The sequence below is a fragment of the Carlito syrichta genome, unplaced genomic scaffold (assembly GCF_000164805.1).
Source record: "Carlito syrichta isolate Samal-C Ts95f unplaced genomic scaffold, Tarsius_syrichta-2.0.1 Scaffold303577, whole genome shotgun sequence".
NCBI classification, from domain to species: Eukaryota; Metazoa; Chordata; class Mammalia; order Primates; family Tarsiidae; genus Carlito; species Carlito syrichta.
The window spans coordinates 576,462-594,261 of record NW_007247673.1 but is presented as its reverse complement, the minus strand read 5'-3'; the positions used below and the strand labels follow the sequence as shown (position 1 = coordinate 594,261).

General features: G+C 36.1%; 1 protein-coding gene across 1 annotated transcript in view; it reads left to right on the top strand.

Moving 5' to 3' along the window:
* The window catches only part of LOC103261054 (WD repeat-containing protein 72-like), a 124,547-nt gene that overhangs the window by 8,676 nt on the left and 98,071 nt on the right, over positions 1-17,800 (top strand). Inside the window, exon 2 of the mRNA XM_008058680.2 lies at positions 15,997-16,814. Coding sequence (XP_008056871.2) covers positions 15,997-16,814 — 818 coding nt within the window. The remainder of the gene's footprint in view (positions 1-15,996; positions 16,815-17,800) is intronic.

The following is a 17,800-nucleotide window of genomic DNA, read 5'->3' as shown; positions in this document are numbered from 1 at the left end:
AAGGCGAGACTCAGAAGCTGAGACACTTCTGGGGGCTGGCAAGCCAGCCCACCAAATCAGCAACACTCTCAGGGCTTGGCTTGCCAGCCCATTAGAACCAACACTCCTGGGGCTTGGCTTGCCAGCCCATAGAGTTGACACTCTTTGGGGCCAGACTTGCTTACTTATTGAGCTGACACTCTCAGAGCCCAGGCTGACCTGATAAAAATCTGCATCACCATTAAAGGCATTCATTGTCATTTTTCTATCTTACTTGTGTCCAAAATAATAGCAATTATATTTTCAAGGTCCTTTAGTAACCAGTCTTTTAAAATACACTTTCTAAAATTTCATACAGTGAAGACAAGCTGGACTTATACTTCACTCTAAATGTAGTACATTAAACTATAGCAATGGCTTATATTTGTAATCTATGGACTTGTTTTCAAATGAAAACCAACTTTGTAGTATGTTAAATAGATTTGGAATAATATTTATGATTTGAAAACAATGTGAAATGTTCAGCTCCTCCTGAGATAAGGTGACCATATTTAGGGACAGAAATTTAAGTTTTTTGTGTGTGGCTGTGCAGTAGGCCTATTGTGGCTATGTGAATAACAAAATAAGAAGATGAGAATACGAAATATGGCATATTGCTCAAATCGTGGCTATAATTTTGATTGGCCCAGTAAATGGGGAGAGCTAGGTGCTGTGACCAGAGATGATTATTACTTCAGGAAGTGGAAGTGCCTAGGAAGGCGGAACTCTGCCTTCAGCCTGCAGGACTAACCAGTAATCCAGAAGAAACTGCAGCTGTACTCTGTGAATAAATTACTTTCTTGGTTAAATCTGCCTTCAAGGTTCATAGCTACTCTTAGAATAAATTTGAAACTCAACAGACTTTACAAGGATTTATGTAATCTATTTCCTCTCTCTGTCTAGCTTATTCTCTACATTCCCATAGTCTACTTTCCAGCTGTACAGAAATGTTAACAGTTTATGTTGTATACATGCTTCTCACCGTTCTTCCAGCCATCACTCCAAGGGATCTTCCTTTGTCTGGGATACTTTGCCTCCCACTTTTCTTTAGTAAATTTCTTCTTAATCTTTCAGATCTCAGTTTTGTTGTCCCTTCTGATTAGACTTCTCTTATCCTCAGGGCTAAATGTGGGGTGCTTGTATCACACCTTCACAGTTTCCTGTATTTGCTTTTGCATTGCCATCCTCAAGCTGTGCTTATTGCACTGCACTTGTGGCTCTTTCTACTGAATGTTCAGTGGGGACTGTATCCATGCCAGGTACTGAGGTGGGGAAGCAGGAAGCTTGTTCCCTATTGTGTGAACTGTAACTCATACTGCACCCTACCTATTTGGTAGTCAGCAAGGACTACTTGAATGAATGCTGAGTGAATGGAAACCAGCGATAGACTCAGAGGGTGTAGCCAGGAATGACGACCTCCAAGAACATGAAGTAGAAACAGGAAGTAGGGTCTGAATTAGAGAAGATAGTACTGAATATATTTAAGACTCATGTCAATCAGGACTCTGATGGAATCTAGATGAGCCATATCTATTATTGGCATTTTCTTAGGAAATTTTGATTACATTTTTAAAAGAGCTTTTTGTTTAGTAAGGTAAAATAGAGGTTTTTGTAGACATTCTAAAGATAGATATGATCAAAAGGAGATGCTAACAAATCTGCAGTTTTTTAGAAAATGAGATTATACTTTTAAAAATCTAGATATTTTCCATCAAAAACATATGTGAACTTTTTACCATGACTTTTTATATTTTACAAAGATCTCATATTAATGATAACATAGAATTTTTGCATATGTCATAAGTATTTAGCCAAATCTATAGTATAGAACATTTAAGTTATTTTTAGCTAATTGCTATAGAAAATTCTGCAGTGAACTTTTAAAATATGATTTTGTGCATCTTTGTAATTACACCTTCAGGATAAATTATTTTTAAGTAATTTCTGCATTAAAGGGAATATAATATTTGAAAGTTATGGGTATACATATTCAAATTACCTTCCATAAAGTTAGGACTGATTTATACTCATCCGGCAGTGTATGAGAGTGCCCATTTCCTTTCTCAGTTATCAAAACTGCATATTTTAACTTAATGCTCTTTACAAACATAATTTCTATCTATGTGTAGGCTAATAGTTTTGAACATCAATCTAAAAATAATTAGTAAGCAATGTTTAAAATTATCTTTAAAAAGAATGCATATCTAAGTTAACATGATTTAAGAAAGTACTTAGATATTAAAAAATGAGAGCACAATTCCAGACAGGACAGGAGAAAGCTGACAGAGCATTTGCTAAGAGTACTTTTAACATAACCCAGGTGATATGAGAAGTATCCAGGTCTAGGTAAGGGATGGAAAGTTGGATTAGAGACCACTACGTAAATCCATTATCCCCAAAAAGCTGTATATTCAGTGAAAAAGTGATCCAAGGTGAAGGATATAATTCAAAAAAGGTCATAATAAAAAGATTTGCCTTTGTGCTCTTAGCCCTTATTGAATGGGGAAAAGTAGTTTTGCCTGAGAGTTGATAACTATAATCCAGGATCAGAATTCACACTATCTTCAAGGAACAAAAAACTTTTAAGATAAAAATTGTGTTTAAAGACGCTACCCCTGGGTACCTGGCAGTAACAAACTAAAATTCTCTTGTGAAGAATATACGTTCACCCAGTCCTCAAAGAATTCAAACACATACACACACACAATTATAAAACATAAAAAGGAAATAGGAAAGCATCAGCAAAATAAAAAGCAAAGTCATACAAAGATTTTAGAAATTGGAATGACCAATGCAAAATATAAAATAGGAACATTTAAAAAATAAGTGTATGAGTAAGGAGTAACTGGACATAAAAATGATTAATTTGTTTTTAAAAGAATGAATAAAACTTCTGGGAATGACAAATGTAAACATCAAAATTAGGAACTCAATGGGTAAGTTAAATGGCATATTAGAGACAGGTGAGAAGAAAACTGACAAACTAAAAGAAAAATTCTGAAGAGATTTTCTAGCATGAGACACAGATAAACAAATAAATAAAGCCTTGAAAGGGGATAGAGCCTCTGACAAATACTAATCAGAGTTCCATAAAGGGACAATGAGATGGGGAGAGAAAAATATGTTTAAAAATAGATCTGACAATGTCACAGAATTAATGAAAGTTAGAAATAATGAGAATGTAGGATTAGGGGGAAAACATCCATACCTGGAGGGATCATAGTGAAGCTGCAGAACATTAAAGACAAAAAAGTCTTACAAAATAGCAGAGAGAAAGGACAGATGGCATAACAGATTAACAGCTGACTTCTCAACTGCATCAGAGGAAGCCAGAACACTGCAGAATAGTACATTCAACAATGCTGCCAGAAAATAAGTCAAACTCAGATTGTATACTCAGCAGAACTCTTTCAAGAAAAACATTAATTCCATTGAGAGGATAAACAAAGTCAAAAGTTGATTTTTTAAAAAGAATATCAAAATTGACAAACTTCTAACTGTATTAATGGAAACTTTTTGTACAACATTTATGAGATTACAAATTAGTACAACCAACTGGGAAAACAATTTGAATAATTTTATGGAGCTGAAGAGGTATATACCCTGTGAATTAACAGGTGACAAAAATAATTTTAAAAATTTAAAAGACTCATAGTTATAGGTGCTATAGAGAGTTAAACAATTGATAGCAAAGAAATACAAACACCTTTTTGAGTAATTATAGAACTTCAAAATAAACTAAACATGGTTAAAATAAGTGGCATATATAATCTGGAGTTTGGGAAATTTAAATGAAATAGTAAAAGACCATAGAAGACCAACGTTGGGAAACCTATCCAACCAGATGTCTTTTTCTAATGCTACTTTACAATGTAGTATTATGTAGTAATAGATAAACTGATGAATGCCCCAGGTAACAGAGATCAGTGAGAAAAGGGCAAATTTGCATATGATAGTTGAGCAGTTGAATATCAAGACAGATAAACACAAAAATTATTCTCTATTGCAGATTAAACACGGAAATGAAAATGAAAATTACTAAAGATTTTATAAGTTTTGTAAACTTTAAATGTTTAAAAATATAGGTAAACATTTATTTTCTCTAGATAGGGAAAGTTTTCATTCTTTTTTAAGCACTCAAAAAAATGTATAACCTCTAGAGAAAATGTTTCCTAAATTTATAAGTAGTAAAATAGGAACTTAATATTCATCAGAAAACATTATTAAGAGTAGTGACAGCTGGGTGCGGCAGCTCACGCCTGTAATTCCAGCACTTCGGGAGGCAGAGGCGAGAGGATTGCCTGAGCCCACAGGTTTAAGACCAGCCTGGGCAACTTGGCGATACCTCATCTCTACAATAAATTTAAAAAATTAGCCAGGCGTGGTGGTGCGCCTGTGGTTCCAGCTACTTGGAAGGCTAAGGTGGAAGGATTGCCTGAACCCAGCAGGTTGAGGCTGCAATGGTTGTGAGCCTGCCACTGCACTCCAGCCTGGGTGACAACAAGCCATAAATAGGGAGAAGATATTTGGAACACATAACAAACAAAAGATTACTTTCTGAATAAATATATAACTGAAAAATTAACATAAATAGTGTATTAAAAGACAAATAGTTTATAAAAGCCACAAGCAGGTATTTTATAGAACAAACATGAAAGGCCAATGAAATGTTGCAATGATACTCAGTTAATTGTAATAATTAAAGAAATGAAAATTTAAATTACACGGGATACCAATTTTGTGTATCTCTTACATTGACAAAAATAAGAAAGCCTATGCTAACAAGGATGTGGAGCAATGGAAACTTTTTATGCAATGTTTCTGAGGTTACAAATTGATACATTCACCTGAGAAGACAATTTGTATAATCTTAGTGGGTTGAAGATGTACATATCCTGTGAATTAACAATATCACTCTGGAAACTTCTGCATATGTACACCAGAAGTCTTACCAGAAGAATATTCATTGTAATTTTTTTCTTTTTGTAACAGCAAATCTTAAAAAATAATTTAAATGTCCACTCAAAAGCAATGGGTGAGTGGGCTACAGTTATCATATTGTGTAATGCTTCACAGCAGTGAAAATGATGGACTACAGTTATAATTACTAAGACATGAATCTCACAAGGATGGTATTCAACATAAATAATGCAAATTGAGGAAAATAGTAATCATATGAAAATCAAAAACATGCAAAATTAAATAGGTCAATTAGGAATACATATTTAAGGCCAAGACACTAAATGAAAGCAGAGCAGTCATAAACATAAAATTCAAAATATTCATTATCTCTGACAGTAGGCAAGGGTAAAAAATCAGGGCAAGTTTGACTTTTGAACCCCAATGGGAGTACTATGTTAGTATTCCTTATATAGTTCATTTACATTATTTATTTACTGTGAAATGTATACCCATATATAGAAAAAATAAACAACACAGGACAAAAATGAATAGCCCAATAAATTGTCATAAAGCACACACCTGCATAATCACCACACAGATCAAGAAATAAAACATTCAGCTACCCCAGAAACTATAGTTTCCCTGTCCTGGAAAGGTAGCTGCTATCTGTGCATGCATCCCAAAACCCTATTGTTTTGTTTTCTCCTGTTTTTTTTTTTTTAAACTAACAGAAATGAAATCATATAGAATTACCTCTTCTGTGTCTGGCTTCTTTGGTCAACATTATGTTAGTGAAATTTATACTTGCAATACATGCTATTGAATGTAGCTGTAATCCTTTCATTTTGTTGTATATTTTTCCATTGCGTGAATACAGCACAAAATTGTTTTCTATTCTTCTGTGAGTCTGTTTAGGCTGTTTCTAGTTTGCAGTAATTGTGAAGAACGATGCTACATAGTTTTGTCCATGTTTCTTGGTATGTAACATTTCTGTTGTACATTGATAATCATAAAAACACTAAATATATGACATTATTTTGTATGTATTAGACATTATATAATGAAATAATTTAAGAAAACTTCTCTGCTAAATTAATGGGTAGTGAATGGTATTATTATCTTAATATTACTTCTTTGATTATAAGTAGTAGTCAACATTTTAAATATTTTAATTTAAGCCAGGTGTGGTGGCTCACACCTGCACTTTGGAGGTGGAGGTGAGAGGATTGCCTGAGCCTATGGGTTCAAGACCAGCCTGGGCAATTTGGTGAGACCTCCCTGGACAACTTGGAGAGACCCCCTCTCTACACTAAATCAAAAAATTAGCTGGGCATGGTGGCAGGCGCCTGTGGTTCCAGCTACTTGGAAAGCTGAGGCAGAAGGGTTGCCTGAGCCCAGGAAGTTGAGGCTGCAGTGACTGTGGATGACAGAGTGAGACTATGATTTAAAATATATATATATATTTAATTTATAATTTATAATATTTCATTTAAATATTATTCTTTGTGAATTTATTTATTTATTTTATTTCTATAGCTTTGGGGGTTACAAATAGTTTTGGTCTAGGCTTAAAGTGTACCCACCACCACCCCTACCTGTATGCATCGTACCCAATAGGTGTTTTTCTTGACTCTCCACCCCTTCCTTCCCTTCTGAGTCTCTAGTATCCATTATACCAGTCTATGTTTTTACATATCCTTAGTTTAGTTCCCACTTGTAAGTGAGAGCATGCAGTGTTTGGTTTTATGTTCCGGAGTTAGCTCACTTAGGATAATGTTCTCCAATTCCATCTAAGTTGACTCAAAAGACAGTATTTCATTATTTTTGATAACTGAATAGTATTCCAGCGTGTATATGTACCACATTTTCATTATCCACTGATCAGTTGATGGGCATTTTGGTTGGTTCCACATCTATGCAATTGTGAATTGAGCTATGGTTAACATGCTCCTTTCTCCCTCCCTCCCTAGCAGTGCCCAACATCTGCTGATCCCACCCTTGTGCTAGTATACTAGTGTTCATGACCCATTTATGAGTGAGAACATGCAGTATTTATTTCTTTGTTTCTGTGATAGTTCACTTAATATGGTGGTTTCCAGCTGCATCCAAGTTGCTGAGAAGGCCATGATTTTGTTCTTCATGGGTGTGTAATATTCCATTATGTATATGTATCACTTTTTCTTTATCCAGTCAACATTCATTGGGCGTCTGGGTTGGTTCCATACTGTGAATATTACAGCAATAAACATGCATGTGCAAGTGTCTTTTTGGTAGAGCAATTTAATTACTCTGGGTATATCCCCAGGAGAGGAATTGCTGGATCATATGGAAGCTCAATTTTTAGTTCTTTGAGAAATCACCACACTGCTTTCCATAGAGGTTGAACTAGCTTACATTCTGACCAATGGTGTAGTAGCATATCCTTTTCTCTGCAGCCATGCCAGGGCCTGCTATCTTTTGACTTATTAATGATAGCCATCCTAACCGGTGTTAGATGGTATCTTATCATAGTTTTGATTTTCATTTCTCTGATGATTAGTGAGGCTGAGCATTTTTTCATGTGTTTGTTGACTGCTTGTATGTCATCCTTTGAGAAATGTCTGTTCATGCCTTTTGCCTATGTTTTAATGGAGTTGTTTGTTTGTTTTCTTTCAGTTTCTTTGAGTCCCTTGTAGATCCTGGATGTTATGCCTTTGTCAGATGCATAACTTGAAAAAATGTTTTCCTGATTCATGAGTTGTCTTTTTACTTTCTTGATTTTCTTTTTTTTTTTTTTTTAGTCAGAGTCTCACTCTGTCACCCAGGCTGGAGTGCAGTGGCACACACACAGCCACCACAGCCTTGACCTACTAAACTCATGCAATCCTTCTGATTCAGTTTTCCAAGTAGCTGGAACTACAGGCGTATGCTACCACGCCCAGCTAATTTTTTTTATTGTAGTGATGAGGTCTTGCCAAGTTGCCCAGGTTGGTCTTGAACCCGTGGGCTCAGGCAATCCTCTCACCTCTGCCTCACAAATTCTGGGATTACAGGCATGAACCACTGTGCCTAGCTGGATTTTTTTCTTCTGTGCTAAAACTTTTCAGTTTGATGAAGTCCCATTTGTGTATCTTAGCTTTTGTTGCACTTGCTTTTGAGGACTTGGTCTTGAATTCATTGCCTACCCCCATGTCCAGTAGGGTGTTCCCTATGTTTTCTTCTAAGATTCTTATAGATTGAGGTTTTACATTTAAGACCTTGATCCATTCTGAGTTGATGTTGTATATGGTGATAGGTAGGAGTCCAATTTCATTCCCAAGTGTAGCTAGTCAGTTTTCCCAGCACCGTTTGCTAAATATGGTTCCCTTTCCCAGTGTTTGCTATTGATGGCTTTGTTGGAGATGAGTCTGTTGAGGGATGATGTTTTATTTGCAGAATCACTGTCCTGTTCCATTGGTCTATGCACCTATTCCTGTACCAATACCATGCCTTCTTAATTACTGAAGCCTTGTAACATAAAGTCTAAAAGTGTGGTAACTCCAAATTTGTTCCTTTTGCTGAGGATTGCTTTGACTATCTGTGCCCTTTTTTTGCTTTTATATGAATTTCTGTATTTTCTTTTTTTTTGGATCTGTGAAAAATGATGTTGGCAATATGATGAATGTTGCATTGAATCTGTAGACTGCCTTGTGCAGGATGGACATCTTGACAATATTGATCTTCCAATCCATGAGCATTTGATGTTTTTCTATTTGTTTGTATCATCCTTGATTTCTTTGAGCAGCATTTTATAGTTTTTATTGTAAAGGTCTTTCACTTCTTTGGTTAGGTGGATGTCAGGATACTTCTTTTTTATTGTGGCTAATGTGAATAGGTTTGTGTTTTTTATTTGGTTCTCAACCTGCTTATTGTTGGTGAATAGAAGTGCAACTATCTTTTGCATGTTGATTATATAACCTGAGACTTTACCAAAGTTATTTATCAATGCCAGGAGGTTTTTGACAGACTCTCCAGAGTTTTCTAAGTATAAAATCATATCATCAGCAAAGAGGGAAAACTTAACTTTCTCTTTTCCTATTTGGATACACTTGATTTCATTCTCTTGCCTGATTACTCTGGCTAGGATTTCCAGTACTATGTTGAACAAGAGTGGCAAAAGTCGGCATCCTTGCCTTGTTCAAGTACTGAGGGGAGATTGTGTTCAACTTTTCTCTAATCAATATGACATTGGCTGTGGGTTTGTCACATATGGACTTTTTGTCTACTTTGCTCAGGTTTTTTACCATGAAGTCATGCAGAATTTGACCAAATGCTTTTGTTGCATCTATTAAAATGATCATGTGATTTTTGTTTTAAATCTTATTTATGCTGGGCATAGTGGCTCACACCTGTAATCCTAGCACTTTGGGAGGTGGAGGTGAGAGGATTGCCCAATCTCAGGGGTTTAAGACCAGCCTGGGCAACTTGGCAAGACCTCATATATGCAATAAATAAAAAAATTAGCCAGGCATGGTGGTATGCACCTATAGTTCCAGCTACTTGGAAGGCTAAGAAAGAAGTATCGCCTAAGTACAGCAGGTTGAGCTGCAGTGGCCTTGAGCATGCTGCTGCATTCCAGTCTGGACAGCAGAGCGAGACTCCTGCTCAAAAAAAAAAAAAAAATCCTGTTTATGTAGTAGATCACATTATTGACTTGTATATGTCAAACCACCCTTGCGTCCCTGGGATAAAACCCACTTTGTTGTGGTGTATTAATTTTTTTATGTGTGGTTGAATTAGGTTTGCTAACATTTTGTTGAGGATTTTTGTATTTATGTTCATAAGGGATATTGATCTGTAGTTTTCTTTTTGTGTGTGTGTCTTTTCCTGGCTTTGGTATCAGAGTGATACTGGCTTCATAGAATCAGTTAGCGAGAATTCCCTCTTCTTCAATCTTGTGAAATGGCTTCAGTAAAATTGGTACCAATTCTTCTTTGAAGGTCATATAGAATTCAGCTGTAAGTCCGTCAAGTTCTGGAATTTTTGTGGGAGAGTTCTAATTACTATTTCAATATCGCTACTCATTATTAGTCTGGGTTTCTATTTCTTCCTGATTCAAGGTTGGGAGGAGTTTCAAAGAATTTTTCCGTTTTCTGTAGGTTTTCTAGTTTGTTTGCATAATAGTCTCAGATGATTTTTTGAATTTCTATTATATGTTGTATTGTTTTTATTTTCATTTCTAATGAGCTTACTTGAAGCTTCTCTCCTTGTTTGTTAATTAATCTAGTTAGCAGTCTAACAATGTTGTTTATTTTTTCAAAGAACTTTTTGTTTCATTGATTTTTTTTTATTTTTTTTGAGTTGGAGTCTCACTCTGTCATCCAGGCTGGAGTGCAGTGGCGTGCTCACGGCCACCCCATTGTCGACCTGCTGGGCTCCAGTGATCCTTCCCCCTCAGCCTTCCAAGTAGTCAGAACTATAGACAAGTACCACTATGCCTGGCTAATTTTTTTTTTTTTAATTGTAGAGACTTGGTCTCGCCAAGTTGCCCAGACTGGCTCGAACCTGCTGGCTCAGGCAATCCCCTCGCCTTGGCCTCCCAAAGTACTGGGATTACAGGCTGAGCTACTGAGCCCACCCGATCTTTTGTATTTTTTTAAATTTCGATTTCATTTAGTTCTGCTCTAATTTTCATTCTTTTCTTCTGGTAATTTTTGGTTTGTTTTCTTTATGCTTTTCTAATTTCTTATAGTGTGATGTTAGGTTGTTGATACGTTATCTTTCAGTCTTATTAATGTAGGTTCTAAGTGCCATAAAGTTTCCTTGAGCACAGCTTTGGCTATATCCCAGAGCTTTTGGTGACTTGTTACTTTGTTGTCATTCATTTTGAGGAGTTTTAAAATTTTCGTCTTGACTTCTTTTTTGACCCAAGTGTCATTCAGGAGCAGATTGTTTAACTTCCATGTTTTTGTATGGTTTTCAAATTCTTCTCAGAGTTAATCCTTCTAGTTTTATTCCACTGTGTTCTAAGAAGTTACTTGACATGATTTCAGTTTTTTTGAATTTGTTGAGACTTGATTTGTTGCCTATTATATGGTCCATCTTGGAGAATATTCCATATGCTTTTGGGGTGGAATATTCTATAGATGTCTGTTAGTTCCATTTGCTCTAGTTCCCAGTTTAACGCCAGTGTTTCTTTGTTTCTGCTTTGATGATCTGTCTATTGCTGTCAGTGGAGTGTTAAAGTCTCCCACTATTATTGTATGGTTGTCTAGGTCTCTTTAGGTCTAGTAGAACTTGTATAACACTGGGGGCTCTAGTGTTAGGCACATGTATATTTAAAATTGTTATGTCTTAGCTCGATTCCTTTACCATTATATAGTAATCATCTTTGTCTTTTTTTACTGTTGTTAATTTAAATTCTGTTTTATCTGATATTAAAATGGCTACTCCTGCTCTTTTTTGGTTTCCATTCCATTTTGGTGGAATATTTTTTCCCACCCCTTTACCTTGAATCTATAGGAGTCTTTGCAAGTTAAGTGGATCTCTTGAAGGTGGCAGAAATTTGGGTTGTGTTTTTTTTTATCCATTTTGCCAGTCTATATTTTTTTAGTGAGGCATAGAGGCCATTTACATTCAGAGTTGATAATTATATGTAAGGTACTCATCCATTCATCACACTAGTTACTCTCAGGTTGGCCTCTTTCCTCCCTTCCTTCCTTCTTTTTTTCTTCCTTCCTTCCTCCTTTCTTTATTTTCTTCTTTTCATTATTGTGTTGGTGTTCCATAAGGCCTGTGACTTTATGGTTTCTGACATTTTTCTACAGGTATTTCAATTTTTTGTTTTAGTATTTAGAACTCCTTTGGGTATTTCTTGTAGAGCCAGTCTAAAGGTGACAAATTTCCTCAGTGTTTACTTGTCTGAGAAAGACTTTATTTCTCCTTTATTTATGAAACTTAGCTTTGCAGGATACAAAATCTTTGGTTGACTGTTATTCTGTTTGAGGAGGTTGAAGATGAGTTCCCAATCCCTTCTGTCATATAGAGTTTCTTCTGAGAAGTCAACTGTTAGTCTGATAGGTTTAACTTTTTATGTTATTTGATGCTTTTTTCTCACTGCTTTAAAAATTTTTTACTTCACATTAACTTTGCACAACTGGATAATTATATGTCTTAGGGATGACCTTTATGCTATGAATCTTCTGGGGATTCTTTTGGCTTTTTGTATCTGGATGTTTAGCTATCTGACAAGGTTAGAGAAGTTTTCCTTCAAATAGGTTTTCCAAACCTGTTGCTTTCTCTTTTTCCTTGGGAGCTCAAAACCCCAGCACTTTGGGAGATGGAGGCAAGAGAATTGCCTGAGCAACATGGCGAGACCTCATCTCTACAATAAATAAAAAAAAAATTAGCTTGGCATGGTGGTGCATGCCTATGGCTCCAGCTACTGGGAAAGCTGAAGCAGAAGGATTGCCTGAGCCCAGCAGGTCAAGGCTGCGGTGGCTATGAGCATGCCACTGCACTCCAGCCTGGGCGACAGAGTAAGACTCTGACTCCAAAAAAATAATAATAATAATAATAATCTATAAAATGCTGGGCACTGTGGCTCACACCTATAATCCCAGAAATTTGGGAGGCAGAGGCGAAAGGATTGCCTGAGCTCAGGGTTTTGAGACCAGCCCAAGCAATATGGCGAAACTTCATCTTAACAATAAATCAAAAAAATTAGCTAGGCATGGTGTCACATGCCTGTGGTTCCAGCTACTTGAAAGGTTGAAGCAGAAGGATTGCCTAAGCTCAGAAGGTCGAGGCTGCAGTGGCCATGACCATGAGCCACTGCACTCCAGCCTGGGCAACAGAGTGAGATTCTGACTCAAAAATAAATAAATAAATAAATAAAACAAAACAAAAAAAAACTTCCTATGATTATTTGGTTTGCACATTTTACATAATCCCACATTTCTTGGAGACTTTGTTTCATTCTCTTGTTCCTTTTTTTCTTTATTGTTGTCTGATTGAGTTAACTCAAAAGCCTTGTTTTCAAGTTGAGGACCTTCCTTCTGCTTGTTCTACTCTACTTTAAAACTTTACACGGTATTTTGCCTTTTCCTTAATGATTTTTTCATTTCCAGAATTTGGACTTTTTTTTTAAGGTGTCTACCTCTTTGGAGAATTTTTCATTCATGTTCTGAATAGATTTTTTTAAATATATTTATGTTGGTTTTCAATTTTTCCCCGATGTTCACTAATCAATTTTATAATCAACATTTTGAATTCTGTGTCTAGAATTTCAAATTTCATTTTGGTTAGAATTCATTACTGAAGAGTTGGTGTGGTCTTTTGGAGGTGTTGGAGAACCGTTTTTTTTCATACTGTCAGAATTATTTTCCTGGTTCCTTCTCATTTGGGTAGACTATTTATTCTTATTTGAAGTTGGCAGGGGCCTTACATACGACTGTAGGGTTTCCTTGTTTATATGTAGCCTTGGTGTGGTGAGTTTCTCAATTACCTGCTGTGGCAGTCCTGTGCTAGCTACCTGCATTGGTTCACGGCATCCTGAGTTGCTGGTATGGCATGGAAAGTGGTGTTAGCTGGGATTTAGGATCAAGTTTTCCCAAGGTATTTTATCAAATATGGGGGGCTGTAATGTTGACCTCCATCCAGGAGGTGGTACTTATGAGAGAAAACCAGCAGCCGTGGTGGCTATGGGCGTTCTCTTTGGTGTGTATTGCTTCAGGGAAGTGATCAACCAATGTAGGCAAAGGTGGGCCTCTGGGGATTACTCAAATACTCTATTTTGAGCCTTCAAGGGAAGTGTGGGGGGTTTGGGAAGAAGGAGCTTGAGCACTACACAAGAGTGCATTCTTGGCTACCCCAGTGGGGATTAGGAAGGAGTTCCAGGCCACTGGAGTAACACTGCTGTATCTGGTAGGCACACAAGAGTTTACATAAGGAGTGAGAGATTACTATGGCAAGGAGTCTCACCTGGCTTACCACTTTGGACTCAGGCAATTTGCCTTGTATTCATAACATGCAGTGGTCCTCAAGTGTTTGCAGGCAACCCACCTCAGCCAGGAACTGTCTGCGGATGTGGAAGTTGCATTTGGGGCCTGTCCCCTCCCAGGCCAGCTATAAAGCAGCCATGCCACTGCAAGGTTGAGTTCCTGGGAAATTGGGACTAGCACAGCTCAAGACTTTCTTTTTTCCTGCACCATTCCACATAGGCTGTGGCAAGGCATGGCTGTGGGCAAGGCCGTTAGTTTTTGGTGAGAGACTGGAGTTCTGCAAGGCTCATGGGGCCCTCCAGGTCCCCAGCTGGAGCACAGAACTCCTGAATTTTCCTCACTCACCTTGCCCACTGCATCTGGAGGTAGCCAGTGAACTGTGATGGTGCAGGCAAGAGTCTGGCCTGTTTCAACCCAGATCAATGGATTTTTCTCTTCTTTGCATTCTGTGGCTATTATTGCTTCTTCAGAGAGTTGTGGGGTATACTGTTATTCTTTCTGGGTGCTAAGGAAATTCTATCTTAGTTTATTCCCTTGGAGAAACTAACTCTAGCTGCCTCACATCAGACAACTTAATCCCTCTAAACATTGTTCTTTGATTGTTGTTCTTGATTCTCTTTGCCCATCTTTTCGTCTATATGATACTTTTTATTATTGATTTACAAAAAATAATTTTCATACTAATTAAAGAGTTAATCATATTAACTCCTATTGGTGGACAGATGTGTTTTTTTTTACAGTTTGTTCTCTATTTTGTTTTTTACCACTTGCAATTTTTAATGATTTGCTTTTTAAACTTTTTTTATTATTGTAAGCTAAATATCTCCTCACTATAAAAAATTTCAGGAAACCAAATCAAAACAGAAAACCCCTGAAATATAAATAAAAATAATTTAAATTTCCTCTTCCTAAGTAACTATTGTTAACATTTTGGATCATGTTTTTTATGACTTTGCTTATTTATATTTATATATTATATATGTTTATGTAGATTTATATATGTATATGTAATGTACATATACATCAATATTTTAAAATATCTCTATATTCATATTCACACTTAGTTTTACAAAAGGGGAATCATTTTTTTCGGCCTAATATGACACTTTTGTTTTAGCCAGTCAATATAGGTTATATCATCATTTTAAATTATTCAAATGATATTTCATTTTACAAATGTGCTAATCATTAATTGAGTCTCTTAAAAATGCTATATAGTAACATTATTTTCTAGGCACTGGGAGTAGACAACGTATACAATTTCTGCAAAGGTGGACCTTGAATGCTAGTGGAGAAAAATACAATAAACAAATACATTTTTAAATATATTATAAGGAAATCATAAGTACTAGAAGGAGGAAAGAAAGTAAGGATCAGGATAGAGAGTAATGGCTTGGTGTGAGGGTACAGGGTTCTCAAGGAAAGCCTCATAAATGAGCAGGAGCATAATTAAAGCATGGGAACCAACCCACTGTGACACTCTTCATAGCAAAAATCAAATGCAAGTCCACAAAGTGAGTTTTTTGTTTTTGTTTTCAAAACAATCTGATATTGGTTAACCTTTAGATTACTTCCAGAATTTAAACTTCTAAACAGATTTGGAAGAATTATTTTTTGTTAAAATACTTTCTAAATTTTTTGCATGTTTTCTAACTTTTGTTCTTTTTTTTTTTTTTGAGAAAGCAGGATTTGAGAGGACAGAAAAGCTCCCACAGTGGGAGGGGACCTGAAGGGGTTGCCCTGTTCTCCTTAATTTTCAAAACCACTTCTTCATTGTCTGTCTCCCTGACTGTAATATTAGAAAAATGTGAGAGTGTATGTCAAGGGACGTTAATCTGGCACCATCCTACTCCAGAGGTCTAATTCATATGTACTTAGAATAAAAATGAAACTTTTAGGAATAAAAATAAGACATTGTCAAAGAAGGCTACAATATAGAATATTTAATTCAGAACGGAATATTTATGGCTAAGATTTTTTAAAATGGAAATAACTTGCCCTGAGCTTTACTGCTATTTAATACTTTTAAAAATACCACTTTAACATTATGAAATCTTTAATAAAAAAAACTTTAAAAAATAAGAACTATGACACAAATACTTTTTGTCCCCCTTAGGTAGCTGATGCCAAGTCTTTCTCAAGACCTTTTAACGTCTTGCCTGTAAAGACAAAATGGAGTAATGTTGGCTTTCATATTCTGCTATTTGATTTGGAAAACCTTGTTGAACTTTTGTTGCCAACTCCACTCGGTGATGTTGACATTTCCAGTTCATTCTATGGTAGTGATATCTTGAGAAGAGCCAAGAGCACAGTAGAGAAGAAGACACTGACACTGAAAAAAAGCAAAACTTCATGTGTTCCTCTCTCAGCAGAAGCACAGGCCAAACCTGCTAGTGAAAGCCTGGTCCAAGGAGATAATGCCATCAAATTCTTAGAAGAAAATGATGTCATTAAAAGGCAGAAGAAAATGAAGAGTTCCAAAAAGATGTACCTTAAGCCATCAAGAAAAGTGGATACCAATCTCACAATAGACACAGCTAAATTATTTCTGTCTTGCCTTTTGCCATGGGGAGTGGATAAAGAATTAGATCATCTCTGCATTGAGCATCTCAATATTTTAAAGCTTCAGGGTCCTGTTTCTTTAGGACTTGCTTCAAATGAAGATCACTTCTCATTGATGTTGCCAGGTTGGGATTTATGCAATTCTGAAATGAAAAAAGACTATTCAAGAGTAAATTTATTTTCCAGAAAAGTTTTGGACTTGTCAAATAAATACACAGCCACTCTTCTAAATCAGGTTGGAATTCCAAAAGGACTGGAAAATAATTGTGATTCTTTGCAAGTGTCAAATACTATAGTTTATTTATTGAGCAGACTATTTTTAATTAACAAGTTAGTTAACATGCCTTTAGAACTGGCCTGTGGAGTTGACAGGTAAGACATGCCTAGTGATTTTGACTATTTTCTAACTTAAGACATTAAAAAATTATCACCATTTGCTATATTCAGCTCTGTAGTCTTTGTTCTGATGGGGGATAAATATGCAAAAACTTCTTAAGTTCAAAACATGTTTAAGGCTAGGCATGGTGGTTCACACCCATAATCCCAGCACTTTGGAGGTCGAGGCAGGAAGATTGCTTGAGCTCGGGAGTTCAAAACTAATCTAGGCAACATAGCGAGATCTCTTCTCCACTAGAAATAAAAAAATTAGGTGAGCAGGGTGGCATAATCCTATAGTCCCAGCTGCTCGGGTGGTTGAGGTGGAGGATAGCTTGAATTCAGGAGTTTGAGGCTGCAGTGAGCCGTGATTATGCCACTGCACTCTAGTCTGGGTTACAGAGCAATACTCCCCACTCAAAAAGCAAAAACAAACAAAAAACCCATTTACAAAAATCTCCTTTCAATTCTGTGGGACTGGAGAATAATTTTTCAATAAATCTCTATGTTTTTAAACTCATTCATTTAACAAATGTCCGTTGTTCACATAATGTGTGCCAGGAAAGATGAAGTGCTGGATACTGAATGAGTCGATACATATATGCATACATACGTAGACACAACCACACCTTGAAAACTATTATACATGGTGTAAATAAATATTACAACATTTAGCTGATACCAATTATACTATTTGGTGTATATTTCGTCATTTTAAAATAGAAGAGACTATCCAGTAATTCATCTATAGAAAGTACAATTAAATAATAATAATAGTTATTTTTGAGTGTTTATATCTGTTAATCTCTGTGTTATCCTTTACATTCATAATTTTATTTAATACGCACAGCAAAGCAGGGGTACAAGAACTATTAATTTGCTATTTATATAGTTGAAGGCAGTTATATAGTTGAAGACTTATGAAAAGAAAGTATCAAACCCTGGGTTAATTCAATTCCTGAGAGACTGATAGAGGACTGAGC